The 21,207-nt window shown below is 49.6% G+C and overlaps 1 protein-coding gene across 6 annotated transcripts in view; it reads right to left on the bottom strand.

Moving 5' to 3' along the window:
- LOC143428844 (putative receptor-type tyrosine-protein phosphatase mosPTP-1) overlaps window positions 1-21,207 on the bottom strand; it is a 293,117-nt gene that overhangs the window by 22,321 nt on the left and 249,589 nt on the right. For all 6 annotated transcript variants that reach the window (XR_013102478.1, XM_076904021.1, XM_076904023.1 and 3 more), the window contains exons 4-6: window positions 9,941-10,122; window positions 829-1,016; window positions 631-745 (exon numbers count right to left, since the gene is read on the bottom strand). Coding sequence is in view for 5 of the 6 variants with exons in the window: in XM_076904021.1 (XP_076760136.1) it covers window positions 631-745; window positions 829-1,016; window positions 9,941-10,122 (485 nt within the window). In the remaining variant the exon portion in view is untranslated. The remainder of the gene's footprint in view (window positions 1-630; window positions 746-828; window positions 1,017-9,940; window positions 10,123-21,207) is intronic.

Below are 21,207 nucleotides of genomic sequence, written 5' to 3'. Positions count from 1 at the left end.
GGAGCGACTCCGAGGAAGCGCACTGGTTTAGAGCGCATAATTCAATTATTCAGCCCTAGCTCGAATAGTTTCGGAGCGCCATAAAATGATACGGGATGAAACACATCTTCCGCATTTTACATAATGTTACCTTTTTACGTGGCGAAGATAAAAAAAAAGTTACGATCTTGATGCGAGCTCCGTAAACCACTGGAGGGGGAGTAATCAATTCTTATCGCACGGTCGTAAAGCAAAAACTTGGTGACATCTAACGAAAGGCTAATCAGACTTAATCGCGTTCTCGTTTACATCTTCCTACTAACGACTTTTAAACGGTTTGCTCTTCCTTTTTCCTGTCCCGCTGCCTTCTAAGACCGCAATCGTGTCTTACGTCATATTCATTTTGTTTGATATTTTAAATTTCTTCCATTCATTGTCCGACTGCTGATAAACGGGAGCTCTGTCAGGAACCTTCCTTTTCGAATTTAGTTAAGGTTGGTAACCTCAGGGATTCGTTTATCGACTGAAGATATAAGGAGAAGCTTCCAGACAGTCTGTTTTATCGATTGATTCAATTTCAAGGCGCCAAAATACGAATGCATAAATAAATGTAGAACCGTGAATGTTGTAAAAAAATTTTTAGCGTCTCACCTCCTTCGTCTGTCATCACAGATATGGTGGTTTCGGGACCGTGTCCCTCCGGGTTGAATACCTTCAACGATACCAAGTACTGGGTGTACGTTTGCAGGTTGCGTATGGTGTGATTCTGCAAATCAAAAGTAACGCATAAATCTGTCAAATGCTAAGAAGCGATGCGACGTTAAGGCAGCAACGACAACGATAACTTACATTAACAGTGGGATTCCGTATGTATACTTCTTTCTCTTCCATATTCGGTTTGTCGCGGGGTTTGTACCCGATTCGATAGCCAAGGAATTCACCGTGAATGGTGTCAGGGCTGGGTGCCTTCCACGCCAAATAAATGGACGTGGCGGATGTATTGTGAGCGTTGGTAATTATGGGCTTCCCAGTCGGCACTGAAACGAAAAAATAGAATGCACGTATGTCAGCATATTTTTCTGCAAATAAACCATCGGGAAGTTTCCGTGGTTGTATCGACGTTTCCGTCGAGTATAATAAAAACATCCCCATCGATTGGATGTTTACCGTTCGAAGATTTTGATTAATATGTATTTTTGCGAATTCGTTTGTTTGCTTCAACGGCACCAATTGCCTCTTGGAAGAAGAAAAATAAATAAAATGAAATATCGAGCATCGTTTTTCTCCCCTTCTTCTATTTAAGCTTCGTTCATCCAGCACGTCTCACGCGTCAGTACGTTACGACAGAAGCGAAGAAGGTAAGAATCGCGCGAAGTGTCGCGAATAACAATTAACGTTCTCGATGCGGAAGAACCGCTGTTCCAAACCTACCAGCGGTTATGAGCGTAATGGAGGGATCAGAAGCATCGAAATGGATAGATCGACACGAGTGCCATCGAAGTTTCATTTCTGTCCGTTAAAACATATTCGCGATGATTGTTTGACGATCGACTCGCGCAATAAATATCAGCCTGATCGCATTTATTTTCCACCCCTGGCCCGCGTCGCGGAATAAAATTCGAACGATCACGCTTAATCGTATTTCCCATCATCCCCCTGGCCTGGCCACGCCACCCACTCCCCGCGCCGCTTATCCAGGTACACGCGATTTCATTGGACCCACCCCCGCCGGCTGATATTTTCGCCAATTGATAGCTTTCGACTCGCTTAAAACTCACGACCGTGTAATTTAATGCCTTTGCGCGTAATCGAATTTTTGCGACGTCGCTGCGTTCGAATATAATAGCAATTACCCCCGAAGAAATACGATACGATCAAGTTTATTTCATCTCGTGGCCCGGTCTATCTGTCACGAGTGTTTCGAAGAACTTATCGACCGACGCAGCTCCGTGGGAACTCCCGAGCGAAACGGAATAGAATTTCCATGCCACCGCAATTTTCTTTCCAACCCGCCAAACCCCCGCGCCGCGACATTCGATACTCAAAGCCGAACTTATCCACCTTAAAATTCACCTCCCCGTACTTTGTACCATTTCACCGCCGGGATACCCTATAAGCACATGTTATTTCATTACTTTCCTCCTGGCACCGTGACGCAACTTCACCCCACGTCAGGGGTATCGTTGCGCCGGTAACAACGAACTTGCGAACCGAAAGGTTTCTTGCAATACCCATCGCGGAGGAACTCGACTTAACGAATGCCTCGCGCGAGCTAACACGAGCTTCGAGCGAATCTACCTATGCATACATATTTAGCCAGGAGAACGTCGTCGCGTGCTTCCGTAACTCCATGCAGCGTTCTACGACTTAGGAGTTATTTAGCCGTCCACCCCTCCGCGCCGTTTCCATCCGCAGATATACGCTCGCGCGACTTTATTTTATCGGCTCGTTATTCCACTATTTCATTTTGTTCTGATTTAGGTTCCGAACCGGGTAGCTGGAACGGCGGGCGAAATGAGAAATGATACGAGGTGTCTTAAGAGGTATTTACGGGCGCATAAAGGTAATCGATGAGTAGTAGCGCGGAGCATGCATTCGCGGGAGCGATAATTACAGCTGGAAGCGTTCACGACGCCGGGAGCCACCCGCTGAAACGCGGAGGAATTCACGATTATTCTCCACCGCTTAATTTGGACGGCAGAGCGAACTTTTTAAAGTCCCGTCGCCTTACTTTCTATTTACACGCCAAGTCCCCGGCATTTTCCACGGCCGGCTACCAACGGCGCGTCCTCTGTTTTTATTTCGATGTCCCTCTGTCGCGCAATTATTCATAAGCTGTTGGACAATGTTCCGTTTCACCGTCTCGCGCGGATATTAATTACCCGGCCCGTAAACTTTCACAGCCGGTGTTAGTTTTTTTTTTAAAGGACCGCGGCTCGCTTTTGTTACTTCCTGCAATGAACGTCCGCCGTTGACATTAATTACGCGGGCGACGCCTCCTCTTTATCGTTAAACTCCGCGTAGGCGTTAAACATCCATCGGGGAGGTTCAACGATCGCGACGACAAATTCCGACGATAAAGTAAAATCCGTGTTTCTTGGAACTCTCGCCAGTCAAAATCGGGTATTTTCGGGTTTATTAGCCCTGGAAAAGCTGTACCGGTTTTGCAGTTGCTCGAGTCTTGTTTCATTTCAATTTCAGCCGCGATCGTCGTTGCGGGCAGTTAATTAACGAAACAAGCGGAATTATTCACGCGTAGCTGGAGACATTGTGGCGGGTCGGACGTTACGGGAATACGCGGGACGCGATAAGTCTTTCACGCGATTCCGGCCCGGTTGCTCCGGCAGGGATAATTCCGCCCCGTAATAAATGCGAGCCGCGAGCGTTTTTACAGTCGCTAAATCTGCGTTAACTTATTACGATCCCGCCGTTTATGACTGGCCGCGTTTCACCGCGGTAAAAACGCCATCGGTGACATCTAACCTCCCCCTTTTTCTCAGTTTCCTCGAGCATTACTCCAAATTAAACACGTCGATCCCTCGCCACCCTGCTGTTATTTCGATCGCTGAAAACGCGAGCCCAGGCTAACAGAAACTAATTCAATAACCCCCCACGACCGTAAAGAACACCGACACGCTTTCTGGCGATCGTATAAACTAAATAGACACGGTTGCCGCGATATTCGCGCAGTAAAAACGCCGCCACTCCGTGAATTACACCATCCGCGTCTCACCCTTTGCGGCTGGGAGGGAAGAAAAGCTCGGTGGAGAAACGCGACGAGTTGCGAGGGGGGAAGATAGGTTCGGTAGCAGTCGAAGGGCCAGAAATTTCCGCGGATTCTTTATCAACCTCCGAAGGGAAATTGAAGCGTGGCTCGCGACGCGACGCCAACCCCCCTGGCTGTTATCCGAGCGGTGCGTCGGTATTCTACTTCGTTAACTCAGCTACCGATTCGCGGGTCCGTGGATGTTGCGGAAATTAGCCGTTGCGAGCACGCCGCGAATCCTCCAATTTTCACGCGGAAGCGCCCGAACGAACTTACCCCCTTGTGGGCCGGCCGCGTATACGCCGACACGGCCGTCCCGATGGCTAATTGGTGGCTCTGTCGCGCCATATATTTATGGGGGACAGGCGAACGACCTCCGGAAACAGGAACGAGAGTCGCTGTACGTATTGGTCCCGGGGCTAAAGCGGTAGGAGAAGTTTCGTCGGTGCCCTATTGATCTGGGTTGGAGAGAGAGAGAGAGAGAGAAAGAGGGAGAGGAGGGGCGGGTGGTGGGTGGCTAGAAGCAGCAGGATGGACAAAGAGAGATAGAGGGCGACAGAGAAAGGGCAGCGTTTCATTTAAGCCACCCCGTGGATTCCTGTACACCACCAGCGACCTGGTATCGCGCTCTCGCCACCCCTCCGTGCATACCTAACCGCACGTATACATATCCGCCGCCGTACACGCACAGGATGCCGAATTAGTATCGCGAATTAGAATATGCCGGCGATAAATCGCGCGAACGAACCCGATGTTGACGCGTTATCGGCTAATTGTGCGCGCGTCCATTCAATTTCGTTCGTTTCGTCCTGGTTAACCGGTTAACCGCCCACGGGGTTCGAGTTTCTGAAGCAGTTCGCAAATAGAATTTCGAGGGTGGACCGTCGAGCCTGGCAACAATTCGATGGGGGAAAAGTTTCGATTCCACGAAGACGCGGCACCACCGTGGACGTGTAGTTTTCCGTAATAAAGTGTCTTAGCTGCCGATTACATCCGGCGGGATGGACCACGGGGTCCGCGCCGCCGTTCGAGTGCAGTCGCGCGGCAATTTAAACGGACAAGAGGATGGGCGAGGGAGAGTGGAAAAAGAAAAGTTTCGTAGCATTTCATTAACGACTGCAAAGGGGTGGAACGTTTACCGGCTGCGAAATTAATTATTCTCTGAAGGCGTATCTATTTGCGCAAAGAGATTGAAGTTCGCCCTGGCCAGTGAAGAAGATCAAAGAAACTTCCGGTAAACTTGCAGGAATGTTATTCGGAAAAAGAGGCGCACCTAAACACGAGCACGGTTGACCGGCCTTTTTAACCGAGGACTGGATCGAATCGCTCCCTGTTAAGATTCAACGCCCCTGGACAACGGGCCGGCACAGTGCTTCCGTCTCGTCGATTCGCGATCTATCATCCCTTTCGACGTTTCTATTTACCCTTTATCGCTCATCGACGCGCGTACGACTCGTATTGCCGATATTAAATGCGCCTCGCTGTCCATTAATTATCTGTATATTACTTTGATTGCTGTGCATGATCTCTCGTTATTACGATGCAATCGTTGCTCTTGGTCTAAGCACACAACCGATACGTCTGTCAACCGATATTACTATTTCGAGTACAAATGTGTTCCGCGATACGGAAATAAAAGGACCGAGTTCAAATAAAATAATTCTCGTGAACGCGATACGTCGCCTCATCGAATCTCTATCAATCTCCGCTCCCCCCAGCAATTAACCAATTTTGATAATTAATTGCATTTCTCCCTCAACATTACATATCAAATTTCGCGTATTACATTATGTTGTTCCAATATAATTCTCGATATCGAAGGATGATCGATCTACTCTGTATTTTCATGGGAAACCAAATGAAAAATCAATAAGCTATAGAAAGAAGGGGACAAAGAAAATTCGACGCTTTAATCAGGTTTCATCGAGCGCAACAATCGGGTATTTATTATTATTTATTGCGTCTGGTATATACGTTCGCGTGGTATCCAGTTTATCGGTTTTCCCTGAGCGCAACATCACCGGCTCTTCTTTCGTCGGGGCGTTACTGAAAAATTCATTCGTCTCGTCGGTGGATGAGCTCGCTGTCACAGTTGACGTATTACTCGTCGCCCGCTATCGAGCAAAGGTTTGTCATCCCGTTTCAAACGCGAGCTCACCACGGCCCAGAAAGACTTCATCGATCGTTCGATGGAACGTCACGCCGGTCGCGACGATTCGAGCGGGCGAAACGGCCAATAAAATTACGCTCTTGAATTACTCGGAAAGGGGAAAGGGTCCGCGGATAGTCAGACGGATCGAGTGGATCAAGCCCGGGCGCGTAACCAAAGAGCAGCCCGTTAATCCGATGCCGCGCGCGATCGTTTCATTCATCATCCCGATTACTCCTGTTTCACTCCAATTCTATGTTTAAGTATTCTTCTCCGCTTTGGCGTTCGATGCGCCGATCGGACAATCACTGGTCCCTCCTGTTCGCGTGAAAAAATCGATCGTTCCGATTCGAGTCGAGAGTGGGACAAGACTCGATCGGGTCCACTCGCAATTTCCAACGAATTCTTTTATTTTTTCGGACGTCGGAATTTTCAGTGCGTCAATGTTTTGCTTGATCGCGCGACGTTATTGTTGACGGTTCCCGTGAAAACGGCGTTTAAACGTCTCTTCCGATCGCGAGTATCGGAAAACACGGCCAGTCGGGAACACAGGGGGAAAACAAAACGGGTGCGGGGCGAGCAATATCGCGGAACGAATATAATCGCGTTCGGTTTAACAACTCGTAACGCAACCGTTCGCTTTATTTTTCGTTCACCGGCATTCTTCCGTATCCCCGACAGGCGGCCGTTTCGGCGGCTCGCCGCCATTAGCATCGACCTATCTCCGATGGTATTTAAATTATTTATTGACGCGGGTCTTGATAACTGGCTAATTATACCTATCTCACGTGCTACCATAACGAACCCGTTGCCGCTGGCTGCGACCGTCAGTTTATGTATTTAATAGCACCGATTTTGCATACCGTCCCGCCGCTGTCCCCTGCAGCCACCGGTTCGTGCCGCAATTGCTGTGTTTCCGGTCGAATCCACCGAGTCTCGAAAACAACCGAGGTAGATTTCGAAATTGGTGGCCCGCGGACGTGTCGCGATTTTTCCGAGCCGTGCTTCGCGGTCCGATCGCGATTCAGTTTCAACCGGCAACGATCGGTCTTAACGCGTTCTAATTCGCTAGTCGCTAGATCGCCGATTTGTCGCGCGTTACTTAGAGAAATTTGCTTTTTCGAAACGGTAGCGGTAGCAGCTGAACGCGGTTGTAGATAAGCGACACAACGTTCGCTTTCATATCCTCTTATTGTCTCGTTGCAAACGTATTTGCCAAGCTCCGTTCATTTTATCATTTTATTGATACAATAATGACAATTGACTATCATTATTATTATTATTATTGTTATTATTATCATTATTATTATTATGGGGATACCAGTACGAACTTCAAACGTAAGTTTAATTAGCTACTCGTTAAGAGTCTGTTCCCTTATAAGGGTATGGTACTGAAAGCACGGAACAATGCTTCAACGGGATTAATTAATTATATTTCGCGATTCGTCTGTACAAAAGTAATCCGCGGATTACGAAATATTGTATGTCGTTGATAGATGGCTAGCCCTCGTCGTTAATCTGTTTCGGTAGGCTGGTTTATTAAATGTGCGGTTATCGCGCGGCTAATTATGCTATTTGAACAGCGAGCTTATTACCGATGCCGGTTTATTGTCATTGCATCGCGGACACGCGAGAGACAAAAGCGGCTCTTTGCCTGGTGACGAGGATGCTGAAAATACGGATACTCGAATTTTCTATCCCAATCCAGGGTATAATTGCCAACTTATCCGTTGCTCCTGTTGCGCGTCGAAGCTGTACGCGCGCGTCAACCTGTAATTCGGGGCGCAGTGCGCTGCCCCTTTTTTCTGTTTTTTTTTTTTTTTTTGTTTCTCCGTCCGTAACAGCCGGCGTTCCGTTCGATCGATGCCATAATAAATTGCTCTCGACGATCGAGCGTCAACGATCCGATGTTTTAATCATATTTTTTCCTCCCGCGATCCTATCGAAATTATTCGTAGCGAGCCGAAACGAATTAATCGAATAATACGATACATATCAATCGACGACTCGTTGTAACTCGATATTTGTCTGGTACAGGTTTGTTATTTAAATGCATTCGTTTCCACGCGTTAAATCTCCCGTTCGGTCGTCGAACACCCGGTTTAATTAATTTATATCTTTAGGCGCTACTGATAGCGGAGCAATGAGATATCAATGATTAACGCAATGTTGAACACTATTAAACGCGTTTTCGAGAAAGCACCCGCGGAGTGCAGGGGTCGAATTTTTCGTTCGCCACCCGCGTCGCCCCCTATCCCCGGCCATTTTGACGATGCTCCAAATTAATTCTCCGTATTAATAATTGCCGGACATTAATAATGCCCGCGGTAACGAGCAGCGGCGTCCGTAAATTACGGATACGCGTTCATCTTGGTTTTTAAGGAGATAAAGCGATCCGCTCGCAAATGAGTTGCTAAACACGATGCTCGTAAGACGTGCGCGTTTTACAAAGGCAGCGATTGTTCCGGGTAGCTAGAACATTAATAAAGGCGCGATGAATGGGATGAATTACACTTGTCGTCTTGTTAACGCGATCACCCGAATATCCGCGGCGTTACCACTCGAAAAACCGTCCTCGATTGTTCCGCTCGTGAGAAATCTTATTATCCGAGAGCGCTCGTTTTTCCGATGCAGATAGCGTTTATCAATTTCGCGGAGATAATATAAATAACGATGAACGGTCTCATTCAATCGATGAAACATTTTCAATTTTTCAGAAGCAAACGCGTTTACCGTTTCTATCTATAACTGCGCCCGGCTGCGTTATCGAACGTCGCGATTGCACAATTAATTGAGTCACCGATCAAAAAAAAAAAAAAAAAAAAAAGAAATCGAATGCGCGCGCGAAAAAAGAAACAAAGCAAGGAAGCAACTTCGCATCGAAAAATATTTCACCGCCCTCCCACGCGATATTAAACGCCCTCGAAGAAAAAAAGAGTTACCCTCGTCGCTCGAGTGGAATGCCAAACCCGTAAGAAATTCCATGTATATTAAACCAACATCCTTTCACCGTCCTTTTATGATACAACCGTCTCCACCCTTTCTTCGTCGCAACTTCCTAATTGTCCCCGAACAAAGAAGGCCGGCTAAGAAATTCTATGTATACTAAACTAAAGCCCCGGTGGGCCCCCCCCCCTGGTGGGCATGAAATATTCAATGGATGGGAATCTCTCGCTGATAATCCCATCAGCGGGTTCGTTCACCCGGTGCTGCGTTAATTGTCGCAGATACGCATGGGAATTCAGGTCGCGGGCGGCAGCCTCGCGTGTTAACTATCGGCTTCGTTGCCAGCATCGCCGTTCTCGTCATCGTCGTCGCCGTCGCCGTCGTCCTTGTAGACGCCGTGCAAAGTTTGTCGAGCGTCGTGGGTATACATAGAGCAGGCGTCGGCCAATCCCGGCGGCGTTGACAGAATTTATAGGGCCAGGCTTGCGCGCACACAGCCGGCTCAACCTATTTTCAGCCGTGGACAGAAGGCCGGAACGGAGACGGCGAAGCTGCCCGGACCGGTCGAGTTAAGCGCGGCTGTACACTGCTCCTTCCGGTGCTGCAATTAGCGCCCCTTTAGTTGGCTGCGCCGTGTCTCGCGACGCTGCCTGCCCGCGGAAAACCGGTCGTGCTAACCATTCTTCTTCTTCTCCTTCTTCTTCCCCTCTCCCCACTTTCTCGTCCTCTCTACTGCTACTGCTCTTCTTTCTCCTCTCGCAGCCACCCAACGCTTTTACCCTTCGTTGAATTCGAAGCGTTTGCTTTCGCGAGCCGTTGCATTGCCCCGAAGGGACTCGTTCCGTTGCCCCGGCCACCCCCGGATTCCGTGTCTATTATCATTTCCCACCGGTGTTTTCGGTTAATGTCGTTTGCGATGTCTACCGAGGAGTTATGGGCGTTTTGCTCGGGAAATTGAAGACGAGTGTTCGAGGGTGCGGGGAAAAGAGTGTGACCCGTGGGGTGCGGGGTGGACCGAGGAGCAGATTCATCGGGACTTGGAGAGTATGTTAACGAAGATACGTATTATGTGCGCGTGTGTATAAGGGTGCAAAAGATACCTTCTCGAAGCGTGATGGAGTGGAAGGTCTCGTCGCTGGGCCTGCTCCTTCCCATAGCGTTCACCGCTGACACGCGGAAGCTGTAGACCGTGAAAGGGTGCAGATTCTCGATGTTGTAGGTGGTATCGTTGTTCGGCGTTACGATTTCTTCTGTCGCGTTCCACGCTCCACTTACCCCGATCCTGAAAACAATCGAGCGGTCGTTAGTGCGGTCCGTGTAAACACGGGCGTTGATTGGAGGGAAAAAGCCAGCCGCATCGGGGGGCTTTTGTTCGCTCTCGCAGGTTTTGTTTATGCAGTAACTGCACGCGTACAGGGAAGTTTTGAAATATCCTCTGTTGGCTGCACGGTGAGCCGGCTAAAAATATTCCTCCTATTCCGATAGATAGCCCCAGAAAATAAACACGTCCGAAAAAGCTTTTCAAGTTATCGGCAGACAGAGCAGACGAAAAACAAAGCGTTTCCCCTTATTGACAGAACGAGTCGCGACAATGATCGATCGCGCGAGATTACCGGCTGCCGACTAGAAATAGAATCAAGTATTCTCATCTGCGCGCGATTCAAGATTAATAACACGTCATACCTCGGACAGGTGAGACTTTTGATTCGGAAACGACTCGTCCGCGCATTGATTCGATCCCTAATCGTAACACGTCACGGTACGTTTCACATTTCGCGGTTGATTAGAATCCAGTGGACCGTCGATGAACACAACTGACGACTATATTTAGACATTAATGGACGGTTCGCCGGCGATATGGACGCGGCGTGCTAGAGGATCGGCTGCAAATCGACCGTGCGGACGCGATTAATTAATGCTCGATATTATGGGGCCACTTCGAACAAACAATGCCGTTTTACAACAACCGTGCGGGATCGGCTAAATTCGGATGACGGAAACGTCGTTCGACGCGGAGTAATGGCCGCTCGAAGACGCAACACGCCCGCCCGCAACCGAGATTCCACCCCATCCCGCCCCGTTTTACAGACGATCGCCCGCTCCCCTCGTTTGCCCTAATTAATACCGGCCATTAGTTGTCCCGCGGTCCGTTACTGAAAGTTCCCTGGCAGCTGTGCTTCGAGTAATTGCCACAGTTTGCCTTCGTTCCAGTCACTTTTTTGCCGCCCCTCCGATTGCTCGATTCCCGAAGATGGTGGTGCCCCGTTCGAAGCGGACCATTTATTTATCAATCGCGGTTTTTCAAGAGCTCCAGGGAGGGACGTCGAAACGATTTCACGTTCGAAAAATTCTTGATTCCTACTTTTACCATTCCTGTCATTCGATTTTCGTACGAAAGTTTAAAGAACGCGATTTATGACTCTTTTAAACGTCTCGAGACATCCATTCGAACCGGTATTGTTCCCTCGAAGAGCTCAGGATTTTTCGCTTCGTTTGACCCTCACTTTTTATTCCTTTCGTGCACAACGGTGTACGTTCCAATTTGAGCCTCTGCGACCGTACGAACCAGTTCTTTTTCAGAGCCGAACTCCCTTTCAAAGCGCGTACCGCGTTATTTCACAACAAGCAGTATTTTGTCCGTCGAAACACGGCGTTGATTTCGAAGTACACGATTTTTTAATCGTCGACCTATTTCACTCGCTTTGCTTTCGATTGTGCCGCGGGCACAAACTTTAGAGATCGACCACGCGTTTTTGGCCGACGATTAAAGGGATCCAAGGGGATCTCGAGGAGGTCCGAGAGACGTCTAGTTCTCGTGCCAGTCCGTCGAAAACATTAATTGCAACGTTCTAATGTTACGACTGTTCGTCTCTGTTAATTGTGCAACGCGATACATCCAAGCAGCTTAGGTCTAGTAATGGAAAATGGAACCGCGTTTGTTTCAGAAACGCGATCATTGAATACGCTCAATGGAGCAGCGTATTAGTTTCACGGTGTAATTACATTTCCGATGTTTCTGAATGTGGTTTATCGAGCGTTATATATACGGAAACCTGTAATGAACAGACTTCGAAATAATACTGATTAACGCGATCCCGAAACTGAATGGAAAATGTGCACCGTAGTTAACACTGTTGATCGGTAAGCATCGTTGATTGTTTAGCGTCAGTGTTGCCGAAATTTGGACGATATCGATGATTTTTGTAATCTCCTTGTACATAACAGGCCGCGATTTTAGCTCAGATGTCGCTCCAAGTATAATTCGACCCGGATTCGTTACGCGTTATCGCATTATTATTATCTCGTTGTTATTTGCGCTGCATATACGATCGTAGGATCCACAATGCATGCAATTACAGTTAATGCATCTTCAATACGGTAATTTGTTGCAATGCATTGCGGATTCGGAAAATCAACAAACGGAACGACAATGTTCGTCCGTAACGATAAAAATTCGTCCGATAATATTATCGTGTCCGTAGCTACTATCGCGGTTTACACAGCCCTCGTACAACCGTACAAACTGGCGCGTCCGTTTTCGTTATTGTTCCCAAGAAAAACACCGAACGTTTTTCCGCCGCGTTGCCGACAAATTGTTCAAACGACCGTTTTCGGAACAGATTTATTCGCGTTGCGCGCAAAACTATCCGTTACGTTCGAAAGTTGTTCCCTTTGCGCGCAGCACAATGGAGGCCGGAAAATGAGGGGCTCGCACATACACGCGGGTGCAGGTTTTAATTCCTCCCCCTGCGTCCGGTCTTCTCGCCCTGCCGCGGAAGTTCCATCGGCTTTCTGCCATCGGCGGAACGAAAAATCGCGCATAAAAGTTATTTCCCGGGCAGCGCGAGTCCGGTCCCCGCGGGACACCGCTGAAAAATAAACCCGCTAACTCGTTTCCAATTAACGTCACTCGGCCGCCGTTTATCCAGCTCTTCGATTTGCTTATCGTTTGTACAAGCAGATCATTTCAATTTTGGTCACGCTCGGGATACGGTCATTCGCTGGCTTTCCCAACGCGCACGAAATCGATGTCGATTTAAATTCACCCCGACTATTTTCCCTTCGACTCCGCCAGCCACCCCCGCCCCCGGCCTCGTCCACGCGAACCTGTCCCCCTCGTTATTAGATCCGCGTTTACCGCCGCGAATGTGTATCGATTTCGAATCTATCCTAGTCCAATCGTCCCGCGGCCGGGAAAAATGGAAATTCGATAAGTCAGCTGTTCCTCCGTGGGGATCGAGCGCGGATGGTGAGCGAGAGGGAGAATCGCCACATTTGATCTCACCTGGAAACAGTCGAATCGTGTCGAACGTTTAAGGGTATTTTCATACGGGGACGCATTTGTCATTTCCCGCAGGTAAACTCCTGAATGGTAACCCCACCGTGAATTGCTCGCTACCAAGTAGGATCAGAAATGGCCCCGTTCGACCGTCCTCCTCCTTCGAAAAAGGATTACGCAAACTCGAGAACTCGAATTTGTTCCATTTCGAAAGTCCCGTAAGGAGAACCTCCAATTTGACTGTCCTCGGGGAGGGCGAAAAAAATGTCGCCCCGGAAACGACAGTTCGCGCACAGTTTCGCCGGCCGCGGAAAGTTTTACCCTCGGAGGGATACACCCCGGGCGTTCCTTAAGAAACGAGTCATCGCATCAGAAATTTTGATTCGCCGCTCGTTCCCAGCGTGGCGGACCTCCGCCGGGTCGTCGAAATAAATCGTCCCCTAACTTTTCGATCAACGAGGCGCCTGCCGTAGCAGAGAAACTGTCGCCGTAGGAAACATCGGGCATTCGTCTTCGCAGAAACGAATTGCCGTTCGCAATCCACGCGTGACGACTTCTTCGCCCAATACGCTGGCAACGTTTAACCGTGGGATCCACGCGAAATTGGCCTCGAAGAGATTCGCGATATCCAACAGCCCTTTATCAAGCGAGAGCAACGCGAGCTATGTTTCCCGTCGGTTTTTCGCGTCCATTCTTTCTCTTTCTCGTCCAATCCAGCGCTCCTTTGATCTCAATCGAGAATCAAGTTGTCGATTTCATTTTAAAAGTAAGGGAGAGAGAGAGAGGATGGGAGAACAGGGGTTGAAGTGCACCGTTTTGTTCGAATTACCAGCTGGTATCTAGGATCGTCGTGGTCGCGAAAGAGGAATCGATGCCATTGCGTTGTTTCTCCGCGTACCGGAACTTAATACCTTTCCTCGCCCATCGCCATGCATCCCTCTTTCTGTCGCGCGGCCCACGCAACGTTATCGAGCGGTGGTCGTTCTTTTGCGTGGCTCGCAGGATCGACGTTGCATGCGCAGATATTTCGCGTGTAAACCGCCGCGAAAACAACACCGTGACCGTGCTTCGAGCGTGATTATCATAACGACGAGGGCGAAACCAGCCTCTGCAACCTGTTTGATTCCATCGCGCGCCGGCGGAGCTTTTTTCACCCCTCCTTTCGCTCTCTTTTTCTTTCACTCCCCGGCTTTCTCTGTCTCCCTGGTTCCCTGTCCCTCGTCGCTTTCCACGGATATTGCGTCGACCCGTTGCTACAACCACGACGACAGAGGGACCTTTCAACGAACGCCGCCGATATTAAAAGTGACCGATATTTGCCTCCCCCGTTCGAAAAGCCGGTATTCCCGCTCGGTTTTGAATCGACCTAATACCTCGATTGTCAGTCGGACGTGCGCCCAGGACGGATATGTTGCGAACAACCCGGACGACTGTTCGCGCAGGATGCTCGCAAAACAGCGATCTGTTTTAACGAATCGTGGGTTATATCGGGACAAGTTCAATTATATTTAGATTGGCATTTTTTTGCGAATACGGCGAATGGCGTGGACAGTATTTTATTTAGTTTCGTTTAGAGGAAAGTAATCAAAACTGATCGTTGAAATGAGATTTCATTTTAATCGCAATCCATTAAATTTTGTTATGCGAAGCGATGATTGCGGTGCACGAGGAAAGGGAAGTGGGACAGAACTCGGCGTTTTCGAGACACACGGGCGTGCGGCGTGATTCAACTTTCCCCCGATAAATTGCGAATTTGTTTTTTTTCGACATATCGCGTTCCATTTCGATCGGGGCCTGGTAATGGAAAAGGCGTTCGCCGCGATTACGAACGACGAGAGTCGCGTCGATTCCGTTCGCGTTTAAATTCACCCGCGGCAAATATATCACGGGATCCGGTTTGGCCTGGCTTTAACGGTCGCATCCTTTCTCTTTTTTCCGGCCGTTCCTTTTAATTTTTTGCGCGTCCAGGTGGATCCGCGGCGATGTCGCGAAATCGCGGACGCTCACGGAAAACGAAGAGAGTTTTCATGGCAGCGCGTAAACGAGCGGCCATGAAATTTTATAACGGCAAAAAACGGCCAATCGCGACAAATCGAAACGCTTTCGAAAATATAAGATACGGATATTACAACGCTATTTTTAACACCGGATAGTTATTCCCTGTTTGCGCGAGAACTATCCTCGCCAGTTTAGCAGAATGTCCGTGTGCTTGCTCTGCGATTCTATTTCGAGTTTCCATTACTCGCAATCCGTGATTACTTTCAGCCAATACGGAAATCGACTCAACTTTTCTACTCGGTTATAAATACACTTGCTGTCCGAGCGTTTCTACGTCATTTAGACGATGTCAGATATTTTAAAGTAACTGCTGCTTAAACGTACGTACACCATCCATGAGACTGTAAACACCTCTCGCAGAGAAGGGTAGCGTTTCGAGAAACGTTTAATCTCGGTGCTTTTCCGCTTCGCACCCCCGGGACAGGTTTCTCGCAATCTCGTTGCGTTACTCCCGTAACAAAGAGCCCTCGGCACGGACCAGAGGTAACGCAAAAAAAAAAAAAAATTGCACGGCGTTTCCCCTCTTACGATTCAAACGTCCATCCAGTGGCCCGCGTTACGGACAAGTCATCGATCCTCCCCTGTCGACGTGCATGTAGGTAAAATTTTTTCCATTTTTCTGTTCCGCGCCCCCATCGTAATGCTCTCGTCGTTATTAAATCATTCGACGGATGAAACGATCCATAAAAATAAAACTCGCGACGTATATGTATATATCGAGACGCAGCCGCCGTGGTTACGAGCGCACTACATCATCATTGACAACCGTCTTGTAAAAATAAACTGTCCCGCGAGCGCCACCGCGTGTGTAATTCATCCCCCGACACGTTGACGCCAGGCCATCTGTCCCCTCTGGTCGGCCCGCGCCAGACGCACTTTTCATTCCCAACAATTCCGTTTGACTCGTGGCGCGTGGTTAAAGTGCGCGCGTCCGACTGGTTCCACTTCCATCAGAGATCGCCAGAGTCGCTTGGAGTAACGATCTCAAGGAGCCTCGATTTTTCTCCCAGAGGGTTCCACCTTAATACGGGAAACACGCGACAGTTGGACGAACCGGTAGCAGGCCAGGGGCGTTCGCGAACGTATTCCACTTGCCGAAGTTCGGTTAACGAGCAAATCACGTTACACGTGATATCGCGTTCTGAGAACACTATCTACAGGGGTTAGCCCGTGCTACATTAGCCCAGGCCCGCGCAATTAATTAAGTTACAAGCGGTTTAATGGGGATCCAGTTATCTCTTTGATTGGCTTGCGCTCGCGCTGCCCCGGTCCGCCGAATTTCACTGCCGCACTTATTTCCGGTTCCCACCGTCTGAAGGCGAGGGGGTAGGAAGACGGCACACGCCCTCCCTCCACGGCTCGCTATTCGAGACCGACTTCGTGAAACAAAGAGACCGCACCGGGAAACTGGGTCGTCTTCGAGATAGAGAGAACTCGGCTAGAACTAAATGATCTCAATTATATTCTTAGTTAAACCGGGGGAGCAGGCTTCAATTGCAGCTGCGTTTCCGTGCAAGATCGAGTGTTTCTCACTGTAGTCGTTGCGGAGTCAGGCTTTGTTATCGAGACTTTTCATTCCTCGTCGAGGGTTGCCTTCGGCTTAACCTTGTTCCGCAAGGCTAGGTGCGAAGCGGCACCACGCGTTACAGCGAATCCATCGTTTCTCGTCAGGATTTTCGACGAGGCCTCGATCAGGGAAAACACAGGCGCGCTACGTTGAAAACGTTGATAATTCCCAGCGAAAAACGAAATATAAACGGCAGTTTGATCGAGCCGTCGGGTCGAGCGGGCTTTGAAATCGCGAATTTCAACGTCGATCCCCGCTGACTAGCTGAAAACACGTTCGATGAAACACGTTCGACGTGCCCAGACGCCGATTAATAATGCTTTATTAAATCACCGGGTAGCGGCCGTTGTTTTTCCCACTGCCCCCTCTATTTTCCGCCGCTGTTTCGGCGCTGGCCAGACGTCGGATAATTATTTCGTTCGAACGGACAGCGTCGGGGCGCACAAGGGAATCGTTTAAAAACATGACGTCTCATTAATTATATTGTATACGCGGGGTTCTATTAAAATCGCGACTGGCCAGGGTCGAGAAAACGCGGACAGCAACGGAGGAAGGGAAAGTATCACGGTCGAACATCGCACGCGGCAGCTTTTTCCACCGCAGCGCGTAAAACAGACGCGAGGCGAAAGGGAGGCGGCGCGGTGTTTTCAGCACGCCCTTTCCGGTCGACGGTTTTTCGTACGCCACCCGGTTTCCTTTCCCCGTGGCTCGCTAATTAAATACGTTTTAGTTTAATGCCGCGGTAACAAGGGACGGTAACGCGTTTTTCCGTGATATTTCGAGGGGATGAAAGGGCGACACGACCTCGACACGTCTCCGACAGTGTTGACGCAAGAATTATCGACGGTTCGAGGGGCTTGCGAACGTCGAAGGGATCCGAGCGCAGGACGGGGCGAGCGTTCGATCCCCGTGGCTCGTCGCGATGCCTGTCAGGGATTTGTGGATCTTGTCGCGCTGCACCGTGCGGTACGTGGTAAACGTACTCGCCGAGATAGGGGCGCAACGGGGCTGACCTCTGTATCCACTGCGAGCACGACCGCTGTTTATGCCAGCTCGGAATAGTAAATTGGACCGTATTATCTAGCTGGACGCGTATCGTGTTCCCACGGACCCGTTCTGTTCGAACGAATCGGCGGACCGTCGATGATAATCCTGCGGCGGGTTCTCATTTCGAGTGATGAACAAGCGGACGTTTCTACCTGTCACACGTCGCGAAAATAGGCCTGGATCCGTTTCGGATCGCTTTGCAATGGGTCAATGTTTCGCCAGTCGCGTCCTCGTTCTTCTCGAGTAGCGCCTAAGTAGTTCGAGCAAATGGTGAGAGCCACGACTGGTCGGTTAGAATCGTTACTACTGCGGAGCTGTGGACGAAGCGTGGGAAGATACCGCGCGGTTCATCGAGCGAGATTCCGTTCGATGTATCCGACGCGAACGGCAATTCCGAAGGGTCGCGAATTTACGACCCATTTTTTTCTTCCGCCCCGTAGGTGAGCGGCGGGGCATCAACATAAATTTCGTCGACGGATCCCGGCTACGAATCATACGGAGCCCGACAACCACCCCCTCCAGGTCGATTCGAATTAAAAATAATGTAACCCGTCGTTGGCCCGGGTGGACAGATGCTATAAATCAACGCGTCAGAAATACCTCCGATAAACTGTCGGCGTGCTTATCGATTCGTGCACCGATGGGACGGCCCTGGTGCATGCGTCTCGAATTGGGGCGGCGCGGGGCGCGTCCGCGAATCACGACCGGCTCGAGTATTAAAACACGGTCGACGTGTTCACTCGTCAGGATTAGTCGTTCCGTTCCACGGAATCAATCTAAATATCAAATATATTCCGATGGATCGTAGATTTATTTGCGCCGCCGTTGAAACACCAATATTAGGCTGTTGATTTAATAAACATCGAGCAGAATCGCGCGTCGGAATATATCGCGGGGCGACGGCGAACGCAACGCGGCGCATTAAACGCGAATTTTCAAAAGCAATACGAACGCCGTCAGATGTTCGTTTTCGCAGGACGATACGAAATAAATTTGCCGGTTGTCGCGCGGCCGATCGCGTCTCTAAAACGCTCTCGAATATTTGCCTGTTCCGGTGTCCATCGTCTCGCCTCGAGCCTCTCCCCGTAGGCGAATATTTTCGAGCGTAACGGAAACCAGCGAAAGGGGCTGGCTGGCGTGAAGAATAAATTCGTCCTTGATCCGAGCAATTATTTTCAGCGGCGAACCAGCCCCTGTTTTTCGTTGTAAAAAACAGCTAGGAACGCCGGAAATAACGTCAGGCGTTCCCTCTGCTACCTTCGACCCGAAAACCATCGATCTGACGCAAGCACGCCCCCATCGAATTCCCTGACAAAGATATCGCTTCCTACACCCCCTTTTTTTTCCCACTCCCGTTCGCCAGGGGAACAAAAACTTGTTGTTCCGCGAAGCACTCGTTCCCATACATAGAACTGCGGAAGGGGTGGCCATACGTACATTGGTATTTTCCGATAAAACGCTGTATCCCATTGGATCAGATCAGGTCCATTATTATTGAACGAAGCATCGATCGATCGATTTGGAAAGGAAGCATCGTCGAGATTCGACGTACCACCCCTGCAGAGTAACCTAAGAAGCGCCGCGCTCTTTTGAGAAATTTTCCAGAAATTTTATTCGTTAACCACTCGTCGAGCCATAACCGAGTTTACGTAACGCGGCAAACGAGAAAAGAGGAAAAGCGGGCGAGCAATTGAGAAGCTCGAAACAATCGTGAACGAAGCGGGTAGACGATTCAGTTAGAATCTGAATTCACTTACGCTACTCGAGGAATAAATCAAAGGGATATCCGGTAATTATTGTCAGTTGTTATTTCCCTGTAGAAATAATTTCGCCTCGCCGGGAATAGACTCGTTCGAATTTTGTTTATTCCCGCGCGTCGATGGTTCCGGTCGCCGCGGTAATGCAAATATAATACAATGCAATGCCGCGCGAATATAATGCGAAACTCGTTTTAACGAATTTCGAGCCGAACGGAACGGAGTTATTGAATTTCGAAACGAGCCGAAAGGAACAACGCGCATCGTGTATCGAGATCGACGGAACGGAGAATCGGTGTCCGTTTTAAAGTTACGTTTCGAGCGTTGTAATATCGTTCCAGCGACAGTTTTAACACGGGGAACGGGCCGTGTTTCGTAATGCGGGTGCGATCGGTGTGGGCGGGAACGGTGGCTGTGTTGGGCGATGATCGTTTTGTATCAGGGGACGGAGAGGGTGGCGCGTGTAACCAGCCGGCAAAATTTTGACGGAATTCGTTCGGGGCGTGCGTTAAATTACTCGGCTCTGCATAATTCGAATAACTCGCGTGTGCGTTACATTATTGCGTGGGAACGGGGCTTTGCGGGATTTGCCCGTGCTTCGGGGGCGGCCGGTCGGTTTGCGTAATATTTGCGGTTCAACGATGAGATACTTTTCCCGGGAGGAACGCGCAGTTGTAACGGGCGATTTCACCCGCCGGTTCGAATCGGCGCGAGCACTCGCCGAATAGATCATTTTCTAGGCGGCTCGTATTTTAAACGCGTACACAATTTACGGGAGAAGGACAAGATCGATGGGCCCCCGATACGCGTGCCGATCGGCGCATTGTTCGGCACGCGGTAATGCAACAGAGGACACAAAAGCCCTCTAATGCTATTGGCTCGACGGTGGAAAATAGTAACGCGATCATCAAGGGTCGCATTGTGCAACAGAGGTTTGATTTTGACAAATGATGCTTCCGAATACCTCTCCGTTTCAATGGTATAGATGGCTTGTTTTAGAGCTAATCGTCCAAGGGAAATAGTTGTTTGCATCGCGTTTCGATATTACCAGCCGCGGGCTTTGTACAGCGATCGGTTCGAATGCGCCGTGCGCAAAGTCTCCGGAGGGATCCTCGTCGAGATAGGGGTAGCGATTACAGGCGTCTCGTTGCTGCGTTCGCTGCGCGGCGTGCATTTCGTGACGCGTTGTTCTTGGCCCGGCCGGAAGTGGACGCGGCTCCACATCAAATCTGCGCTAGCTGCGTGCCATAACTGCTCGAAACACGAGGATCTCTACGCCGGGTTCGCTATCTGGACCTCCGTTTCGCATCTGGTCTAATAACGTACGGTAACAGGCAACCCGCTCTCGTGTACGCACACGCTCGTCTTCCATCCTGGCGTGTGTTTACGCGCGCGCGTGTCCACCGTCCGTTACCAGCGTGATTTACGTTCTCCGCGCGACGATACGTCAGCGAACGACACCGAGGACGCGACGCGTTACACGTATCCCCTGTCATATCGCGGAAAAATCGTCGAACAGACGGTGCGATCGTGGAGAGGGATCGCTGCTGCGCCGTTTGTTTTATCATTATTTTTGCGAGCAATTTTTGAAATCGAACGGAGAAACGTCGCTCCTCGAATAATAAGCGCGGGTGTATCGCATCGACGAGAGCGCTACGA

This window comes from Xylocopa sonorina, chromosome 11, assembly GCF_050948175.1.
Source record: "Xylocopa sonorina isolate GNS202 chromosome 11, iyXylSono1_principal, whole genome shotgun sequence".
NCBI lineage: Eukaryota > Metazoa > Arthropoda > Insecta > Hymenoptera > Apidae > Xylocopa > Xylocopa sonorina.
The sequence above is the reverse complement of the archived record's forward strand: the minus strand, read 5'-3'. Positions and strand labels throughout refer to the sequence as shown.